General features: G+C 40.8%; 1 protein-coding gene across 2 annotated transcripts in view; it reads left to right on the top strand.

Moving 5' to 3' along the window:
* Nucleotides 1-22,653, top strand: part of VWA8 (von Willebrand factor A domain containing 8) — a 381,245-nt gene that overhangs the window by 179,052 nt on the left and 179,540 nt on the right. For both annotated transcript variants that reach the window (XM_066237778.1, XM_066237777.1), the window contains exon 21: nt 2,747-2,823. In XM_066237778.1, coding sequence (XP_066093875.1) covers nt 2,747-2,823 — 77 coding nt within the window. The remainder of the gene's footprint in view (nt 1-2,746; nt 2,824-22,653) is intronic.

Here is a 22,653-nt window from a genome sequence, read left to right as displayed (position 1 = left end):
GGGGACCCAGGTCTGAGACCCTGAGGTCATCAACTTGAGCGCGGGCTCATCTGGTTTGAGCAGAGCTCACCAGCTTGAACCCAAGGTTGCTGGCTTGAGCAAGGGGTTACTCAGTCTGCTGAAGGCCTGCAGTGAAGGCACATATGAGAAAGCAATCAATGAACAACTAAGATGTTGCAACAAAAAACTGATGATTGATGCTTCTCATCTCTCTCTGTTCCTGTCTGTCTGTTCCTCTCTCTGACTCTCTCTCTGTCTCTGTAATAAAAATTAAAAAAAGATATTTACAGAAATTCCTTCCTAGGTTATGTTTTAAAACTGAAGTCAGAAATGACCTGAGGAGATCTCTGTTTTAAAAAATAACATGACAAATTGTGGGCTGGCCTGTCTTGAGTTTTGGGGCAGGAGACCCAACAGGACCTTCTCCGAGTCTGAGCAAGACGGCAGGCCGCCCTGGAGTAGTGCATTGAATAGGAAAGCGAGAGGCGATGTGGGAAGCAGGCATTTCAAATTAAACATGCCCAAAATTCAATTGCCTTTTTATTTTCCAACTAGACTTTGCTCCCCCACCCAGCAAATCCACTTTTCTTCCTTATTTCATATGTCAGTAAATGGTACCATCTTCCACCCTGTTGCCTAAAGAATGAAACTTTGACTTCTCCATCTCCTCACCCTGCATCCAGCCCATCACCAAGTTCTGCTAGTTCATTTCCCTAGATGTCCCTTTAATCTATCAGTCTCTGCTCCTTTGTTTAAGCCACCAATATCTCCTGCCTGGAATTTTTAAGGCATTTCCACACTGCTGCCTTTGCTTTCATCCTTGCTCTCTGTCAGACCTTTCTACCAGAGTGATTTTCCAAAATGAAAATCTGAGCCTGTTGCTTCTCCACCTTAGTGACTTCTTGGTGCTTTTAGGAAACAATCCAAACTCTTTAGATTAGGTTTCCGAGACTTTGCCAGAGCTGATTCTGCCTGTTGTTCTAACCTCGTTTCTTACCAGCTTGGGCAGCGGCTCTTGGAGCGCCCCTCTTGTACTCTCATAGTACTGGCTCCTGCAGCAAAGGCAAGAGTTTCACTTCTAAGTCATCCTAAATCACCACCTCACTAGTGTCCCCTCACTATGTGACAGTTTTTTATTGGTTAGTTAGTTGTCTAAATACATATGTCTTGCTACCTTTCTACCTACTTTTTCTAATCTTCTGTCAGTCTGTCTCCACACTTCCGGAATAGAAGCTCCAGAAGAGCAGAAGCCTTACCCCTGCTGACACATGCCAGCACTCAAAAACTATTTGTTTATAAGTTGAATGAATAAGTCATTGGTCTCCTAGATACCAGTCTCTCCTCTTGTCAGTATATTTTGCATATTATTACCACATTGACTTTCTTTTTTTCTTTTTTTTCAAGTGAGAGGAGCGGAGATAGAGAGGCAGACTCCTGCGTGCGCCTCAGCTGGGATCCACCCAGTGATCGTCAGGGGCCATGCTCACAACCAAACTAATAGCACCTGAGGGGGAGGCTCCATGGAGCCATCCTCAGAGCCTAGGCCGATGTGTTCAAGTCAATAGAGTCATGGTGCAGGAGAAGAAGAAAGAGAGAGAGAAGGGGGAGTAGAAGGGGTAGAGAAGCAGATGGTTGCTTCTGTGTGTCCTGACCGGGAATCAAACCTGGGACATCCACACAATCAGCCGTCGCTCTACCACTGAGCTGACTGGCCAGGGACCACAGTGACCTTCTTTAAACATTGATTTCATTGTGTCTCTCTCTCCCTGATTCAATGGTGTCCAACTGGTCTTAATTGCTTGCTTCTGTCTGTGCATGCTTCATATCTCTATCTTATTTCTTATGTAGTTGGCAACCATTCTAGTCCACTTAATCTTCCTTGTGTCTGCCTGTGGCATATTTATTTGACCAAAGAGAAGAGAGAGTTACTAAAGCTATTAGAACCTGCATCATAAGACTTAACAGTTGTTTATTTACACTGGCGGCTTGTCTTCTGTGCTCCGAGTATATATTTCTTGCCTCCCTTTGAGAATTGTGAGGGACACATTCTCAAGGGAATCAAATCTTCTTCCATCACCTTTTATTTGACCCCCTTAACACTTAAAATGGGGATAAAGCATGAGAGTGGATTCTATTTTTAATATATTGTCTTTTTACAAAAGGACAGCAACTTTCTGCTTTAGTGAGTGGTAAAGAAATGAGTGGTAGGACAAACCCATATAGTTGAGACTTACTACTAAACCCTGGTTATAATTTTAGATTTTCAATATTTTAAAGGGCTAGACCATGGGATAAAACAAAAAGTAATGAGTGTTTGATTAAGACAGAACAAATACAGTATTAAGTTTTCCTACAACCAAAAACTATACTTTTGAAGACTGATTAGAAATAAAAATCATTGTTTTTACACTTGATCACCTTTGGTGACAGTCTTCCAATCTGAAATAGTTAATATTCTGCAGTAATGTTGATACTTCCAGTTTAAAATTGTAGGAAAGAAAGGAAATATGTAGAAAGCTAAACTTCTTTATATATTTTATAAATAAGAAAAGCTTAGAACTAGTGTTTTTAGAAGTAAATTTTAAAAAACCTTATGTTGTATAAGTTGTACTGTATATGTTTGCTAGTTTGGTTCTTATTAACAATAGTTAAAGCAGTACAATTTTGAGGAAATAGGTTTTGGTAAAAAAATATTCTTCTGGTTTGTTTTACCTCCAGACAAAAATCTCTTTCTTTGTAATTACAGGGAGTAGGAAAAAACAAGATTGTTGACAGATTCCTTCACCTACTCAATAGACCCCGAGAATATATCCAGCTGCACAGGTAAGAGGAAAAGACCTACAACCTCTTAAGATCTGGTTTAATCGTTTATTTTTATCTCAGTACAGTTTAAAAATACTTTTTAAATCTCTATTTTATAAACCAGTTTCATTTCTGTTCCTCCTGTTCTTATCTCTCCTCTCCTTAAAAGGCAAAATCCTGCAAAGTTTATTTTTAAAGTGACTAATACTTTACAAACATGAATTAATGGATCTTTTGTGGACAGAGAGTGATGAACATTATATTCTAGTAGCAGATTTCATCAACATAAATACTCTTGAATTGGAAGAAAAATATGTAGGGGCTAACCCCACTTTAATAGGAAGCTAAATTAGTTCACAAGGAGAAACCATAAACTATGAATCTTAGGTATGAGAAAAGGAACTGAAAAGTATGGAAGAAGTAAGTTATTAGTTTCTTTGCCTTCCTTGAAAATACTTTGTGGATTATCTAAATTTATGTGGTCAGATGCTGGTTCAGGAATAGTTGGGTTTTTTGTTTTTTTTTTTTTTTTTTACAGGGACAGAGAGAGAGTCAGAGAGAGGGATAGATAAGGACAGACAGACAGGAACGGAGAGAGATGAGAAGCATCAATCATCAGTTTTTCATTGTGACACCTTAGTTGTTCATTGACTGCTTTCTCATATGTGCCTTGACCGTGGGCCTTCAGTAGACCCGAGTAACCCCTTGCTCGAGCCAGCAACCTTGGGTCCAAGCTGGTGATCTTTTTTTTTTTTTTTTTTTGCTCAAACCAGATGAGCCCGCGCTCAAGCTGGTGACCTTGGGGTCTCGAACCTGGGTTGTCTGCATCCCAGTCCGACGCTCTATCCACTGCGCCACCGCCTGGTCAGGCAGAAATAGTTTTTAATTAAATAGATTTTCTAGACATGGATTGTTTTTAGATTTATCAGTGAATCTATTCCAAATATTTTAAAAATAAAATATAAGCAAGTTGAGAGGGAGGGCTGGGGCTGGAGGAAGAGGAATTTAAGAGAGGAGGGAGGGAAAAAGGAGAGAGAGAAATAAAGGAATATACCAAGTAATAAGCAATTTAAAACTAGATTAAATTGTTATTGTTTTAATCCCAGGAGATAAAAAATATTGTGTAGTGGAAAGAACATTGAATTACAAAAATTGTTTCCTGGTTTGGGTCCTTTTACTAAATAAAGATGTGTTCTTGAAAGAAAAATGTAGGATAAAAGAAGGCAGAGTTAGTGGGCCAAAGGAGAAGAGAAGGATGGCCTACACTTTCCTGTTGGGATTTATACCTCTGACTCTGAAGGAGTTAACTGGTACCAGATTAATCCTACTGCAGTGAATACAAACTCTGGTCAAGAACCATAGACACTGGCCCTGGCCGGTTGGCTCAGCGGTAGAGCGTCGGCCTGGCGTGCGGGGAACCCGGGTTTGATTCCCGGCCAGGGCACATAGGAGAAGCGCCCATTTGCTTCTCCACCCCTCCTCTCCTTCCTCTCTGTCTCTCTCTTCCCCTTCCGCAGCGAGGCTCCACTGGAGCAAAGATGGCCCGGGCGCTGGGGATGGTTCTTTGGCCTCTGCCCCAGGCGCTAGAGTGGCTCTGGTCGCGCAGAGCGATGCCCCGGAGGGACAGAGCATCGCCCCCTGGTGGGCAGAGCGTCGCCCCCTGATGGGCGTGCCGGGTGGATCCCGGTCGGGCACATGCGGGAGTCTGTCTGACTGTCTCTCCCCGTTTCCAGCTTCAGAAAAATACAAAAACAAAACAAAACAAGAACCATAGACACTAAGGAAAGAACAACTGCCAAGGATGGCTACGAGCTGAACCACCAGAACTCCCACATGGTTGGGAGCCTGCCCTAAACAATCCCGGTATTCAGAAGATATCCTATACAGTCTCTGCTTTAGAAATAGGACCCATCTATCCCTAGAAAAACTGCTCTACACCCACCCCTACAAAGTTTAAAATTAAGCCTTGAAAAAATAATGATGCTTTCTATTTAACATTATTTAGCTTTTCTCATATAAAATGACTTTTGTTTGAGTTTTTCTTATACAAAATTAACTGCTTAGCTGAACAAACTTAACATTGAGTGAAGGAAGACTATAAAATCCAGACACTCAATAATATAGTATTCATAATATCTAGCATTCAGTGGGAAATTACTAGATATACATAGAAGCATGAAAATTGGTTAATAGAAATAGACCTTAAAATGGTAGATAATGGAATTAGCATACAGGGACTATAATATATTGCCATGAATATGTTCAAGCATTTAGACTTTGAACTTCTTCAACCTGATAAGAAGTATCTATGAAAAACCTACGGTTAGCTTATATTTAATGGTGAAAAACTAAGTGCAGCCTTGGCTGGGTAGTTCATTTGTTTTCATCTCTAAGAGGAATAGACAAGGACCCTTCTAATATCTCCTTTAGCTCTGTATGCTAGTATATTTGAGTAGGCAAAAAGAAGGGCCTAGTAAAGGTGCTTTAAAACGTTTAGATCAGAGGTAGTCAACCTGGTCCCTACCGCCCACTAGTGGGCGTTCCAGCTTTCATGGTGGGCGGTAGTGGAGCAACCAAAGTATAAATAAAAAGATAGATTTAACTATAGTAAGTTGTTTTATAAAGATTTATTCTGCCAAACTTAGCAAAAATTTGACATAAAGTACTTGGTACGTAATTATTATTATGTTTTAACCTGCTGTAACTCTGCTTTATAAATTTTATGAAGTAAAGTTACTTCCCTACTTTATAAATCACCATTACTGTGGAACCGGAGGGCGGTTAGAAAATTTTACTACTAACAGAGATACAAAAGTGGGCAGTAGGTATAAAAAGGTTGACTACCCCTGGTTTAGATTAAAGATGCCTACTTCCTACCTAGAATGTCTTTTATACTAACCTTTTGTAGTAAAATAACAAATGATAAAGAATTACATGCTGTTTATTTATATTTGTAGTAATTCTGACGTTGGCTACATAAAGAGATATGTTCTCTACGAAAGCCTTTCTAAACTCAAAATGTAATAAAAATTTCAAGACTGTAGCTTTTATTTTTGTTTTTGCATACATCACTATATTATTGATTGATGATAGTATTACAAAAAAAGTCTATTCATTTTAACAGGGACTCTAGGTATCTCTGGTGATATTTGATACTTATTTTGTAAAGTTGGAAGTAAAAGGCTCCATTTCTGTTTAAAATATGTCATATTAAAGAATTTTTATTAATTAGACTGACATTTCCATTAGATTTAGTGTGACAAGTTTTTACTTTATTATATACACCATTAAGGCTATATTTGCCATAAAATTTAAGCTTGTAAAATTGCTTTAAGAAAGATATATTTTTAAAGACATAAAAATAACAGTTGAAAAAAATTTTTAGACTTCTTTGATCTATGGGTGACCTACTTAAAGTCGTTACCTTGTTTATTTTAGATTTCTTTCATGGCTTTGTGATGTTACCATCTAAAAGAATCAGCCACACTCAGTTTGGTTTATGGAAGTCATTCCAACAAAATTAGTTATGAGCCATTTAAAACAGAATCATAATAAGTAAAACCATCATCAAACATACATGAATGGCCATCTTATAATCATCAGATCTCATAAAATAATTAAACTGGACAATTTATGTCTTTAGTTAAAATTAAGATGTCATCCTAAGAGTATGATTTAGGTAATTTAAAAGATTAATGGATATAATTACTTGTAATGTTATATATTTCAGACAGAAGAGAATACGTGACTCACATTTGTGAAGTGCATCTATTTACTTGTTTTTCCATAATTTTGTTAATTTGACATTAAGAGGACACTTGATATATCAACTTCTGGAGCTATATTTCCTTCTTGGGTAAAAGTATACTTCTGTGTTAAAATCGGAATTTTCTTAGGGTTTTGAAATACTTATGGTATTAGTTGTTTTTTTTTTCCATTTAGTACCCCTCATATGTGAAGATGAAGCCACAGGCTCAGTCACTAGCATGATCTCCGCTCTTGGTCATTTTTCTGCTAGTGGTGTCCATTGTAAGCGCAGAGTTCCCAGGTGCCCCAGTCAGTCCCAGCTTTCTCCTCCAGCAGGATTTTCCTCCTGTGTGCTCCACCTATTCCAGACTCGACCATTCTCTGTCCTACTAACAAGCTTTGAACTCATATCCATGCCTGTCTTTACTTTTCCACCTGAAATGCACTCTGTTTCTCCCCTGATTCTTTAAGATTTAGTTTACTTCTATATGAAACTTGTTATTCTGGATTTAACTGTTTCCTCCTCTGAAACACCATAGGACTGAATTTGTACCATTGTGATAGAAAGAGCATGAATTTTAAACATCAAATTTTTTTTCCTGTCAAATTGAAATCATACCTAGCAGAATAGTTGTGAAAAGTAAATGAGAGAATGTGTGCAAAGGACCGGCTGTGTCTGGCACATTTTAGACACCCCGATTTTTAGGCAAACAAATAAATACTAGTTTCTTGTCACATATCCCACTTTCTTGTCTCATTCTGATTTGCATGTAGTTCATTTCATATCCTATTTCCATCCCTTCCCCTTTCTCTAGTTGTGCCTCCCCAACTAAAGAGGGAACTTTTTGAGGGCAGAAGTCTGGTTTATTTGTCATATATTAATTCATTCATCTAATTCATATTTATTTATTAGATTCCAGTTGATTGCCAGTGGCTGTTTTAGGCACTGATATTGTATAGGTGAGGGTATTGATCTTGACCTAGAGATGCTTGCTTGCCTTCCAGGGTGTGAGAATACACGAACATGTACAATACAGTGTTGTGTATCGGTTATGAAAGAGGCATGTTCAGGTTCTGTGGACACTGCTGAGTGTATGTGTGTGTTGTGGTAGAAGGTGCCTGGAGAAGGTGGCGCTTCAACTGAGTCTTAAGGGTAAGTAGGAGTTTTCCAAGCGTTGAACAGAGAAAGGGCTTTATGCTTACTGAAACCAGGCTATCTAAATACCAGGAAATGAGTCAGCTTGCTGTGGCATGGGACGCGTATGTGTAGATGCAAGAAGAAGATGTGGGCCCTATACGGACTTCATAAGCCCTGCTGATGTTGCATTGAATCCTGAAAGCAGTGTGATGGAATTAAAGCAAGAAAGATCATTATGACCATAGTCTGTGGGCAGTTCAGAGTTAGATCAGACTTGAATCACAGGGGCCCCTAGGAGGTGATTGCAGTAATCAGATAAAATTTTAAGGGCTGAACAAATATATTGGCAATGAGGAAGGAAAGAAAAGCCATATTTGAAATAGGTTTAACTGGTTAATTAATTTTAGAAGCCTTTGTAACTACATAGAGGGTGAGGCAGGTACTTTTTGTGGTTCCCAATGCAGAGTGGATTCCCAGTATGTATTTGTTGAAATGACTCAATATGGGCTATTCCATCTGGACCTTCTAGCTCACGCTTCCCTGTGAGGCACTGATGGTTGTTATAGAATTGAGTAAGGTCCCTTATCTACCTATGTATGACCTGTGACTACATTATGTAAGTACTCTAACTCCTGAGATGGTTTCAATATTGCATTGTGGGTGGTTATTTGCTTTTCCCTTTTCATATTTTACATGCTTATTCTTTAATCAAATGAGATAAAATGAGGTTCAAAACTATAACATTGACCTTCATTGGCTCAAAAATCCTGGAGTGAATGATGACATGCTTTAAAAAGCACAACATAATTCAACATACAAATCGTTCCTCAGGCTGAAGAAAACTGAATGTGACAGTATAAAATTTGAAATTCACAAAGCCCCAGAGGACAAATAGCTATATTGGTGGAAAATAGAGAAACTAAAAGCTTTTCTGACTCTCATGAAAATAATTATTTTTGAGCCATCAAGACATTCCTAGCACTGATGAGAGCACTAGAGAACTGGGGCCGTGCCAGCTGCTGTGTAGCACTCTGCGCTGCGCCTTCCGTCTCATCTCCCCCGGTGGGAATTTGGAAAGGCTATTTAGAAACATCTTATCAATGTTAGACAGGAGCTTTCCCTCTAAGACTGCCTTCCACGGCCTCCGTTTTACTAAATGAATGATGCTAGCACCTCTAACTTTTCCAGGTAAAGTTTCAGGTTTGTAATAATTTTTGACTCTTCTCTTGATAATCTCCAAATTCATTTTAAGTTCCTTTATTATCTTTGCTAGAGTCTTTAGGGTTTTCTTTATAACAAATCATGTCATCTGCAAAAAATTTTATTTCTGCATTCCCAATTTGGATGCCTTTTATTTCTCTCTCCTGCCTCATTGCTCTGGCCAGGCCCTCCAGTACTATATTGAATAACAATAGTGCAAACACGCATCCTTGTCTTGGTCCTGACCTTAGAGGAGACTTTAGTGATGATTGTTCTGTAATCAGCACTTCATTTAAGTACTAGTCATGTGGTAAGGCTGTTGATCAACAAATTCTTACATTTTACATTTCAATCTATGTATAATAGCTTGATTTTTTTAATTCTAGCATTATATTTCTAATCCTTGCCCAGCTTGACCCCAGGGTCTTCCCTTTGACTAATTAGTCCCTATTTCTTCATTTTTCAATAGTGATAGCCTTGATAAATTTCACTTTCTGGTTTCTCAACCACATCTCCAGATGATCAACCTTACTTTGGCTCTGAATCACACATCTTCTGATGTGTGCTCTCAGTAAATTTAATAGCTCTACGTTCTGCTCTGTCACCCAGGTCATTCACACATAAAAGCATAAACCGGAGTGCCTTGTGTGCTCTTTCGCGTGTGCTCCTCCCGGTGGGCACTGCCTCGTTTTTCTAGGGCACCCACCAGGCAGGTGTGGGGGAGAGGTGGTGAGTCAGACCTGTACCAGACTCCTGACACTGGGCTGGCAGCATGCACCATGCTTTAGGCTGTTTTGGAGGAGAAGACTGGAGACAAGGAGGATGCTATGCAATTCTTTTCCATTTTTATTTCCTAAACCACAAGTTAACCAAACTAGAGAACCCTGATGCAACATGTATTTTATCTCAGATTTGTTATACCCCTTGCTGCCATTAGAGAAGAACTACATTACTTTCATGTTATATATTTTTTTAGCTGAGAAAAACTTCAAAAATTCATAAAAGTAAATAAAAATATATAACACATACCCAAATGTATTACTCAGATTTAACAACTGTTAATATTGTTTCATATTTGATTCTACTTCTCCTTTTGCAGAAATAAAACACTACATGTAATGGTGGCTTAAGTTCCCTTTAACTACTACCTCCAATCTTCTTCCCTTTTTTTAGTCACTATATCGATTTAGTTTATAGCCTTTTAGTCCTTTGGGGTTATTTAAACTTGTAAAGCATATTTTTGTTAAGAAAATCATTATTTCACACTGCAACTATAAAATCAGTGATATTTCTATGGGGAGAGGGATTAAAAAAAGTGTTAGTCCTTAGTTGTAATGAAAATAAAATTAAAATTAATCTTACAGTGGTCTCTATGTCAGGTTATGCTCACATGCTTCACATCATGTGTCAGCCCCTTAGTCCTGCTCCCCCTCTGGCCCTGTCTAGTCGGAAGCAGCAACACGGCCCTTATACACTCCTTAGGTAAGAGGACAGAGTGAAGAAGTATCTTGAGCCAGTGCTATATACTTCCCAACAATCCTTTTATTTATTAAAATCTAAAATAAATTTCTTTTGTTGAGCTTTATAAAGTTCTGTTCCTTATAAGTGATATAGATAATGCTGTCTCCAGATTCTTCTGGTGTCAGCAACAGCGACAATGTGAACAGAAACAGATGGCATAGGTGCTCACATGCATAACTCGTGTCTTTATTTGTGTGTGACAGAGACAGAAAGATAGACAGAGAGAGAAGGACAGACAGACAGGAAGGGAGAGAGATGAGAAGCATCAATTCTTCATTGCGGTACCTTAGTTGTTCATTGATTGCTTTTTCATATGTGCCTTGACCAAGGGGCTACAGCAGTCCGAGTGTGACCCCTTGCTCAAGCCAGTGATCTTGGGCTCAAGCTGGTGAGCTTTGCTCAAACCAGATGAGCCCGCGCTCAAGCTGGTGACCTTGGGGTTTCGAACCTGGGCTCTCTGTTTCCCAGTCCAACTCCCTATCCACTGTGCCACCGACTGGTTAGGCTCGACTTGTGTCTTAATGGGATTGCCCAGTTCACAGTTCCATTAAGTAATTTCCATTAACTGAGATACACCTATACTGTCTGGTGCAAGAAGAATTAAGAGCATTGCTGAAAAATCTAAGAATTATTTCTACATTTAACTGCATTTATTCATTCACATAGTTAACAGATATCTAGGTTGGATACTCTAGAAGCAGAGCCAGAGCTGGAAATGTTAGTGTAAGTGACTTTAAAGGGAGAGCTTTTAGGTGAAACTTACAGGGAAGTGACTGGGCTGGGAAAAGGCTATGGAGAAGAGGTGGCTTTAGTTGAAGCCTGACCTCAGCCTCTTCACAGAGAGCTCTGGAGCCTGATGGCACTACTCATCCCGCCTGGAAGCAAGAGCAATAGCCTTTTTTGCCCCCATTTCAGTGAGTCAGTGATTAAGGGCTGCCCCCTAGGAAGTCGTAAGGGGGTGCCTCTAACCTCCCTGGCATTTCTAGGTGAGGTAGTCCCCATTGGTAGGGGCGCAATTCTCTAGAGAAGGATACAGCTGTGAGCTTCCGGAAGTCCGCACTGCAGTAGCTGGGGGCTGGTGAGTTTTGTGGTACGGAGATCAGGGTGGGCAGCAGCAGCATCTACTGCAGCACACCTTTACTGACCTCCTATTGAGCGCAGCCCCTGGCACTGTCCTGGCCTTGAGAAAACTGGTGATGAACAAGACAGACAAGGTCATCGCTATCGTGAATTTTTCTTTCTAGTGGTAATGAGGAAGTGGGCAATAAACAAATCATTCAGTGACAAAAATATCAACGCTATAATGGAAATGGTAAAGAAATTTTTAAAGGGCTTTGTGGTAAGAAGTAAAGGGAAGACTAGTTGGGGACTGGAACTCAGAAATGTTAAGTTTGGCAGCAGTGACTGTCTTCACAATTGTCATGGGATTTGCAGCAAGGCATTATGGCATTGTTGCAGATTGGTCAGTTCTGGAGACTTAGTGGATGTGGTGACCCAATGTAGGATGGATCCACAAATGATTACAGATTGCAGGGACTGAAGGGTGGTGAGAACTTGAACTAATGACAGTTTGGAATAGGACTCCAGCCAACACTGAGAGTGCCAGGCCTAGCTAACATCTCACCCTCAGGGAACAGTGTTACTAAGGATGCTGGTGCTGGTGAGAATATTGTTGTGATAATCAGGAAATGAAGGGAAAAAAGGCAGAAATATATGAGGCTTAGCATAAATCCCCAAGTGTGATATTTATAACGTTGTTGAGTGTGACCAGTGAGTAATGTGTCTCATTCTGTGATCAGGATAGGGAGTCAGGAACTGAGCAGGGCTGAACCTGCAGCTCAGGGAAATGGGATTGCGCAGGGGTTGCACCGCAGGCCTTTCAATCTCTTTTCTGTTAGACACACAGACACATGCTTTGAATGTGACTTTTTAAAGCCAACTCTCAGTGGCAGTTGTATATAATTAATGTTATTTTCCACCAAGGACTTAAAAATTCTGCTTTTGTATTACTTGAGTACTGTCACTAATATGTAAAGATTCAAAACAAGGCATTGCTATAAAGAAGTAGGAGGTAGTCTTTCACAAAGTGCTGTCTAGGATGTCTCCAGTTTGATATAGCATGAAAACAAGACCCTAAAGTAAAGCCAGATCATGGAAATATTTTTTAAATTTATTGATTTTTGCAAGATAGGAAGGCAGAGAGAGAAACAGACAGATAGACAGGAACATTAATCTGTTCCTGTATGTCAGGGATTGAACCAGCAACTCTGTGCTTCACGATGATGCTCTAGCCATGCTCTCACCAATCGAGCTATTCAGTCAGGGCATATGGCAATATTTTATAATGAGATAGGAGCTGAACATGAAAATCTTTTAACTTCATAGTCTCAATTGTAATCTCATTGCATTTAAAAGACCTGTCAAACCTATACATTTGTTTTACAAAGTCAAGAGTTTGTAATTTGTTGGTCACTCTATGTATTAAATAGTGGCTAGAGAGGTGCTATATAACATATATTTTAAAGATTAAACACAATTTTTTAATTTGATTCTTCAAGGTGAAGGTCATGCTTTAGCAGTAATGGAGAAATTAATTCCTTTAAAAAAATCTCTGGCCTGACCGGGCAGTGGCACAATGGATAGAGTGTTGGACTGGGATGTGGAAGGACCCAGGTTCAAGACCCTGAGGTCGCCAGCTTGAGTGTGGGCTCATCTGGCTTGAGCAAAAAAAAAGCTCACCAGCTTGGACCCAAGGTCGCTGGCTCGAGCAAGGGATTACCCGGTCTGCTGAAGGCCTGCAGTCAAGGCACATATGAGAAAGGAATCAATGAACACCTAAGGTGTCACAACGAAAAACTGATGATTGATGCTTCTCATCTCTCTCTGTTTCTGTCTGTCTGTCTCTATTTATCCCTCTCTCTGACTCTCTCTCTGTCCCCGTTTAAAAAAAAAATCTGGAGTTTTATAAAATCAGATGTTTATAACCATTTTAATAATTAAGTTATTGTGGCTGAGGGCATATGTGGGAGTCTATGTCTCTTTGCCTCCCTGCCTCTCAGTTAGTAAAAAAAAAGTTATTGTGGCTGAAAATAATATATCAATCACCCTGTGATGATATAATATAATGAAAAAATATATTTGGCCTTTATCTCCAGTCCTGTCACAAGAGCTTTTAAAACCCTTGCCATTGTCTGAGTTTTAGGAGTATCTTTTGATATAATATTTGATTTTCATTTCCAGTTCTCAGACCTCTGGAATCTCTGTAGTGATGAGTGCCTTTTTATATGCTACTGAGGAGTTTCCAGGGCTCTGAGATAGCTTCAGAATGGGGGCAGGTTTTTTAGCTCCGTCCCACCTCCCTCACCTCTTCTTCTGGAAGGAGAGAGGGGACGCACTGAAGATTAAGTCAATCAACAACGGCCTGTGATTTGATCAGTCACATCTACTTAATGGTACCTCAATAAAAATTCTAAACAGTGGAGTTGGGAGAGCTTGCAGGTTGGTGAACACGTTGAGAGGCCGGAAGGATGGCCCACTCAGAGGCGTGGAAGCTCTGTCCCTTCCCCCTTCCCTTTAACTTGCCCTGTGCAGCTCTTAAAGTGGGCTGTTCCTGAGTTGTAGCCCTTCTAATTAACTGGCAATACTAAGCAACGTGCCTTTCTGAGTTCTGTAAGCTGTTCTAGAAAATTGTGGAACCCAGAAGGGGGTCATGGGAACCCCTGAGCTATGGCTGGTCCATCAGAAGTATGAGAGGTCCAGGAATTGCAGTTGGCATCTGAAGTGGGAGCAGTTTTGTGGGAATGAACCCTTAATCTGTGGGGTGTGCGCTTAACTCTACTAGGTAGTTAATGTGAAAATTGAGTCAACTTGTAGAGTGTCTGCTGAGCACTGGTGTCTGCTGAGCAGCACAGAGTGCTAAGTGTAGAAACCCTTCATATTTGGTTTCAGATGCATGAATTGTAGAAACAGAGTATACATCCCTAAAATATCTCATGTTTTCACACTAAAACAATTTGAAATATTTTTTAATGTGTTATAGATGAAGAGTTTCAGTGATCCATTTGTTTAAAATATAAAATGTGGCACTATCCAGTTAGTTTGCAAAATCATTGATGGACACAAGGAAAGATGGCAATTCCCAAGCCTGCCTATAATAAAACCTTCATACGTCTGATAAATGAAATCTGTAATGAGCAGTAGGAAGTGCAGCTAGTGTTGTGCTTCTGTTCAGACCTACATTTTTGTGTGAGCTCTGTTTCAGCTGCAGTTGCCATGAAAACAAGTATAAAAATAAACTGCATTTAAGACCAGACCTTAAAATCACACAAACAGTAAAGTACAATATATCAACCCCATTCTTCTCTCCAAAAAGCCTTTAATTTTTAATGAGAACAAAAAGTTTTCTGTATTATTAACAAAATCTAAAGCTTTTCAATGTATTGTTTTCATCTTTAGCTCGTATTTTGTTTTTATTTTTCAATATTTTAGAAAAGAAAGCTCTTCTATGGATAGTATGTTCAGAGCTGCTGGCCTGGCACGGGCTCTGCTGTTGTCCGTGTCATTCTTTATCACAGTCACAGGCTCCCGCCCCTGTCTCCCTTCCAGACACCCAGCGCTCCTTACGGGCAGGGATACGTCTCTGAACTGTCTCCTTCCAGCATGATGTCTGGAGTACCGTGGGTGTTCGATGCACATTTAGTAAACAAGTGAGTTAATGCATCCTTCCCATCCATCTTTGAGACATCCAGTAAGAGAGTCCTGTCTCTGAAATGGATAGGTGATGGGCCCCCATTGCCGTGAAGTGGAAGTCAGACCCTGGAGTGTGATATTGAAGGAAGCTGTACACTCTGGCTCGCCCTGTCCACTTCCCTGCATGCTGTACAGTGTAGAGTCTGCACGTACTCAGTGTTCCTAGCTTCTCTTGCACCTCCAGACTTCTGCATGTTTGTCTGCCCTCTGCCTAAAGCAACTTCTGTCCATCCTGCCAGCTAACATCATTTTCAATCATTGAGACCCATCTCTCTTCAGTCAGAATTAATTGCCTTCTCCTCTGTGTCCCCGCTGAGCTTTGTTTTTATTTCTATTATAGCCCTTATCACCTTCTGACATGGATTATATTTAATTGTTTTAAGTCTATCTCTCTGCCATGTGACCTTGAGAGCAGTATCTCTGAATTATTCATATTAAAACACTCCATGCTTAATGATCTGCTTTACCATTAGCAGAGCATCAGATTTGTTTAATATACTCATGCGTTCATCCATTCTTAGGGCAAACATTCATTGCACACCTAGAAGGTATGAGGCACTAGACATATAAAATAGACTATATCCCCTTGAGTAGAGATGATATGTCTTATAAAGGGGCAGTTGTATGAACAACTAAAATGTTTCTTAAGTGTCAAGTACTTTCTACGGAACAGTTATTTCAACTGGGAGGGTAGAAGTAAGCAATGAGGAATGCTTCAAAGAAGAGTACACATTTGAGCCGAGCCTTGAAGGAATGGGCCTTAACAGTCTGTTAGGCAAAGGCGGAAGAAAAGGAGAAATCTGGGCAGAAGGAGCACACGCGACATGCACGATGCTTTAAGGAGCTTCCAGTGACTCTGTGGAGCCGGGACACATAACCGAAGCGGCGACTAGAATGCATCCTTTCAGCACGCATTGCTGAACATCTGTTACATGCTGGTCAGTTTCCTCAGCATGAGTAATTACCTCAGGAACAAAGAGTTAAACCCCAGCCTTCATGTTTGTAGTCTAGATGTGAGGAGAGAGAGGGAGAGAGAGAGAATGAGAATAAATGGGTAGTTAGTGTTACCTGCCGTAGAAAAAGACAAGCAGGAAAGGGACAGGTGTCGGTTTCAGACATCTAATAGGCTGGCCAGGACAGCCTCCCTGAGGAGGTTGATGCTGAGTAGCACAGACAGGTAGTAGCCTATTTCCAGTCTTTTGCCTCTATAATCATGCCCTTTTTTTTTCAAGTTTCATCTGTGTATTAAGTAATTTTTTCTTTTTGTTTTGGTTAGGAGATTCTCTGAATAACCTTGAATAAATAGCAATAATACCTAAACTCAAATGACAGAATAGGGCAAATGAACCACACTCTCATTTTCATCCTGAAAGAGTAGAAGAGATTGCTCAAGAGATCAGAGAACTTTTCCATCCCAAGATGACATAGCTGTTTTATATCTTTAAAAGTTGCAGTTTTTGAAACGCCCTCTGCACAAGGCTAGAAGCACTGTCAAGACCGTCTCAACATCATTCTGGTGGCTCTGCCCAGTAATCATCCCGATGTAGATCATGAAGCAGTGAAAGGAACAGTTGCCATTTGAAGCCACTCATTTATTTAATTTTGAGTTTGTCAACATAAGAAATTTCCAAACCTGTAAGATTTTTTTTATGAGATTATTTGAGCCAAACTATCAACAATTGCCAGGAAGCAAAGTCTCAACAGATTGAAAAAATGCTCCAGAAAATGGTGGTTTCACCACTTACGTTATACATTAAAGTCAAAGGCAAAGACGTAAGGGGATTCCCTGAAATTGATTAGTGATAGATTAGGGAGGGGGAGAAAGCAAAGCGGGGGAGATCTCTGGGATTGGATAAAAAATAAAAATGTACATGTTTAAACTTCTTTTACACGGGCAGGAACAAGACAGTTAACAGTTAATGACTCACAAGATAACAAGAACAATGAGGGGTTTGTTGGTTCCTGCTCTGGTGGGATGTCTGACCTGATGGAGACAGGAAAAGAGGATGACCCTCACATTTCAAAGACATGTTATCAAGTACATTATTGGAGATGCAGAAAGACAATAGACAGGCTTGAGTAAAGTAAGCATTGACCTTTGTTTGGAGAAAAATACCTCTCTAGGACATTGACTGTTCACCGTGAACTGCTTTCAGTTAGAAAGGTTTCATTTCAGGCCATCCTGTGTGGTTACTCTGGATCCCTGAGTCTGCAAGGCCACCATGCAGGCCTCCCCTGGGCTTGGCAGGTTCAGTTTGTCCACAGTTTCAAGGAATGTGATGGATCCCAGAAGAGAAAGGCAGCCAGATGCTGAACTGGCTTTGCAGCACCAGCTGTCTTCAGCTCAACCCAGTTTCCAGAAGGTGTTGGCATAGGACAGCAGCTCCTTGTTGCTATTTTCCTAGTGGTGACTTAAACATTTCTGTATGGAAACACCTGAGTATATTATGGAATGCATTCAAAATCTCCACAAAATTTTAAGATGAAACAAAGATGACAAAGAAACATGTGCAGAGACAAGATGGTGATGGAGCAGGTGGACGTACCAACTTCCACCTCCCAGAACCAAAGTGGATTACAAACTAATTTTAAGAACCATCATCTGGAAAAACCAACTTTGGACTAAACTAAGAGGACTCTTCAACCAAGGAACACTGAAGAAGCCACACTGAGACTGGTAGGAAAAGCAGAAACACAGAGGGCTGACCAGCTCCCCGGAGTGAACGGCAGCCCGGAGAGACTCGTGTGGCAGGAAGTGAGTTTAACAGAGAGGAGAAGGTCATGAGCCCCAGGAACAAAGCCCCAGCCTGCAGCCCCAGAGCCTAGAAGAGGCATATGGACAGTATTTAGCTGGAAACAAGACAGGATACTGTTTATGAGAAAGAGACTGATTTCTCAGTCCCAAGATTTTTCATAAAGGGACCACGCAGAAAACCTCTCTCACAACCACTCACCCAGGGCTCCAGGGGATGAGGAGAGAGGAGAGGACCCGGAGTAGCAGGAAGAGAGTGTAATCTAGGAGGCACAGGGAGAAACACTTTGAGAGACAGCCCCTCTAACTGCTGTGCTGAGTCACTCCCCAAATCTGAAGTGAATATTTCCCCTGGAAACAGCAATACCAGCAAAGGGAAGCAGGACACCAGCCAAACGAGCTCTCCCGCAGCACTCAGAGCAGAGTCGCTTAGAAGGAGGGAGCTCTCAAGACTACAGTATTGAGTGTTAGGGTCTGAGCTGCAGCGCCCCACCCACATGACTGAGGGCTCGCCCGAGGGCGGGCGGTGGCGGGACATGAAAGCGCGATTCTGTTGGCAAGGGCAGATGCCAGCTGGCCACAACTGAGGCCCAGGTGTGAGCTCAGTCTTGCCCAGCTTGGGAGGGGGGGATGTGCAAAAGTGGTCAAGCCCAGCTGTGGGCCATCTGTAATCCAGCCTGCAGGGGAAGGGCAGGAGCCCTGGAAGGGGCGGAGACCCGCCCTTCAGCAAGGGCGCAGGAGCGCAGCCTTGCCCTGCCCGCAGAACCCAGGCTTGTGGCCTGACTTGGAAGCCAGCTCCTCCCACGGGGGTGGAGCCAAAAGCCCAGAACAGGTGGAGTCCCGCTACTGAGCATGGGCATGCAGTCCCGCCTGGCCTGTGAAAATAAGATTTGCAGCCGTCCCATGAGTGGGCTTCTCTTGCAAGGGTGGGGCGAAAGCCCAGAATCAGGCAGAGACCTGCAGCTGAGCAAAGATGCTCACCCCTGCCCTCAGGGCCAAGCATAACGCCACCCATGGGGGTGGGGTGAAGGCCAAAGCCAACGAGGCTTGTACACCTGAGCACATGATCACAGCCACTCCTGTGAAGGAGAGGCAGAAACCACAGCAACAGCCCCAGTAGGCAGGCACTGGCAACGCCCATACCCAAACGCCCTAGGCAGCAACAGCAGAGGAGGTGGCAGGCCTGCAGACAGACCACACCTAGGGAACACAGAGACTACACCCAGTGGACTCCAGTGGCCAAAACCTTCTTTTACACAGACAAAATGAGAAAGCAGAGAAATGCAACCCAAATTTTGTTGGGCAAATGACTTTGTAAAATTTGTATTTTTTGAGTTTGTTCACTTTTATTGTTATGATATGGGGGCTGGGCAGCACCAGGTGTGTGTGGTCTGTGAGATTGCAGATTGCCTTCCTGCTTGAGAGGGGCCATTATTTTGCTGGTGTTTGCTGGAGGAGAGGTTTTCACACCAGAAAGTTTTGAAAAGAGAGGAAAAGAAGAGGCAGAAGGAAGCCATGTTTTGCAGAGGAGCAGAAAGGGTGCAGATACAGAGAGCTGAGGGGTCTTTGGGCCTAGTTAGTTTTGAAGAGAGGGAAGCCATGTTTGCGAGATGGGAGCGGGTAGAATGCAGAGTGCTGAAGAAGAAGCCATGTTGGCGGGGAGAGAGAAGGTGTGCAGATGGGAAGCCAGAGGGGAGGGGCTTTGGGAGCCCTACTGAGACTGGTGGGGCCTTTGATTCTAAGAGGAACCGGAGAGGATTCTCCTGGTTGTGGAACTGGAGAACGCATCAGTGGCTTTGGGAGCCCTGAGTGAAAGGGAAGTGTTTTCCCTGTGTGTTTGCTCATCGGCCAGTGTGAGACTAATAAAGGAATGACCCACCATTCTTTGGCTCCACTGTTTCTTTGCCATTTGCCCAAGTCCAGTGAGAACCTGCATGTGCCTGACGATGACAGCAGCGGCCCCTGGCCTTACACATTCGTTTCTTCTCCTCTGTCATTAAAGTGACTCTAGAAAAGAACCTGGAGTTGAAGGGAACTCTTTAATTTCTGCTGTTGAAGGCAGTATGTATTATTTTTCTCATGGTGCAGTAGTGTTTGCCTTTAAGAAAAACCTATCATAAAAACTTAACATAGAGCCTGACCTGTGGTGGCACATGGACGAAGTGTCGACCGGAACGCTGAGGATGCGGGACAAAACCTCGGGCTGACCTGGTCAAGGTGCACACGGGAAGCAACTACGAGTTGATGCCTTCTGCTTTCCCCTGCCCCTCTCTCTCTTCTCTCTAAAACCAATAAATAGAATCTTTAAAAAAATAAAGGAAACTTAAAATAGGTAAATTACAGAAAGCTTAAATGTAGATTTTCTCTAAGTTAAGAATTCTCCAAATATAATGCTTAATTTACATAGTATTTTCTATTTGACTCAAGTGGCCTATTATACCTATTTGACCTGTGATAACTTTAAAAATGGAGTATTGGGAATTTTTTTCCAATGAATAACCAGAAATGAGGATAAAATAATTCATGGATTATAATATTATGAGATCTATAAAACACAACTTATATGGGAAGTCTTAGGCAGTAAGTATTACATGAAAAATGTATTTGGGGTTATTAACCAAAAGAAACATGCCTATCCAGCTTCGTGGAGAGGCCTCCTCGGGTGGACGTGAATGGCAACAGGCTAGTTTATCATTTCTGTTGGTGATCAAAAATACTTATTTTAACTTTATTTCTTTGAATTGCCTATGCTAAAATGTCTTTATATTTAATCTTATATGAGGTCTATATAGTTCATACTGTAGTAAAGGTGGTACATTATTAGTATAACTAGTAAGTCCACTTAAATGTAACATGAATCTAAGCCAGCCATTTTCAACCCTTTTCATTTCATGACACAAGAAAATTAACTCCTAAAATTCTGCCATATGCCAAGAATAAAATTTTTGCTGATCTGACAAAAAAATAGGAATAATTTTGATTCACAAAATAGGCTATTGTTGTGTTGGCTTTTGTCAGTTTTTTACTTGGCAATCTAAATGAAAAGAGGTCGGTACTCCTGACTAAATAGTCAGTGATTGCATATTTTAAAAATCCTTGCGGCACATCAGTTGAAAAAAGCTGATCTAATAAGGTCAAGGGAAGGACTTTTACTCGTTTTATTTTTTTAATAATTTTTAAAAAATTTTTGTTTATTAATTTTAGTGAGAAAGGAAGGGAGAGAGAGAGAGTAAGGAACATTGTTCTGTTCCTGTATGTGCCCTGACTGGGGATCGAACCATCAACCTCTGCGCTTTCGGATAATGCTCTGAGCATCTGGCCAGGGAGACTTTTACCTGTTTTGTTTACAGATATTTCTTCAACATTTAAAGCAGTGCCAGTTAGTAGGTGTTAAATAAATATTTGTTGAATGAATAATTCTGGAATGTCCTGATATTATAAAAATGGTCATTTATTAAATTTTAACTCTTTGTAACACTTTTATGTTGTTACACAGCTGGTGAATCTTTTGAAAATGTATCTAAATTGCTAGCTACTGCCTGATCAGGCGGTGGTGCAGTGGATAGAGCGTCAGACTGGGATGCAGAGGACCCAGATTCAAATCTCTGAGGTGGCCAGCTTAAGCAAGGGGTCACTCTCTCTGCTGGAGCCCCCTAGTCAAGGCACCTATGAGAAAGCAATCAATGAACAACTATGGTGTCGCAATGAAGAACTGATGCTTCTCATCTCTCTCCCTTCCTGTCTGTCTGTATCTATTCCTCTCTGTCCCTGTCTGCCTTGCTTAAAAAAAAAAAAAAAAAGGTAAATTGCTAGCTACTGTATTTTCTAATAGAGATTTATCTAGTGGACACAGTATTCACCAGCCTCAATCTTATTTCATCTGTGTGTGCATCTTTGCATGCTTTTCAGTGTTGTATTTTAATCTGCACTTCATTCTTCTAGTCTTTTTTTAAAAAAACTGCTTAGAAAGTATATATATTTTAATGGTGGAGGAAAAGAAAAATGAAGAATATGCACATTGATATTTGTGTGTGTGTGTGTGTGTTTGTTTGTTTGTTTCTTGATCTGAAAAAGGATAAGTGAAGTTTCTACAAAGATATTAGGTCATTTTGTAATTTGAGTCCCTAAAATTTGCCAGGACAAAAAGCTACTTTTCATAGTAAAGATAATAGATCCATTTTTTTTTAATATACTACTTTAGGAGATTTTTCTTTAGGTATAGACAACTTATAAAACTTTTAGAGTTTGTTAAAAGACTTGATTGTCACAGAGCTTTGAATAGTGGAGTTTTTAAAGTAGTGTCACTGTAGTGGGAAGGGTAAGCAGATTTTGAAGACTAAGTATATTTTGAAATGTTGAGCTTCCATCAGATGATTGTTTTGCAGTGGCTGTTTTTTAGCTGCTCTTCCCAGCAAGAGCCCACCTCTGAAGAGCAAATGGCTGCATCTCAGGAATTAGGTCCCCAATGTCTTCCTTCCTTTTATAATTTGTTAGGGTTTTCTGCATCTGGACAGATGAGTAATGAGTGATTGACTACTACATAAACTATTTGTCCTCCAAAACAACTATTTTAAGAGGTGGAGTCTTTTCCGTCACTTTGGTAGAAATTATATTTTACTTCTTACTAAAAGTACTTTTCCCTCAAAGCATTCAAAGCACAGATTATAATATTATTTTTCTCCACTTTCATCTTCTTTGCCTTTTACTCTACTATCTTTCCTCATATGTTCTATTTTAATACCCT

Source organism: Saccopteryx bilineata, chromosome 6, assembly GCF_036850765.1.
Source record: "Saccopteryx bilineata isolate mSacBil1 chromosome 6, mSacBil1_pri_phased_curated, whole genome shotgun sequence".
NCBI classification, from domain to species: Eukaryota; Metazoa; Chordata; class Mammalia; order Chiroptera; family Emballonuridae; genus Saccopteryx; species Saccopteryx bilineata.
This window is presented reverse-complemented; position numbering and strand designations above follow the sequence as displayed.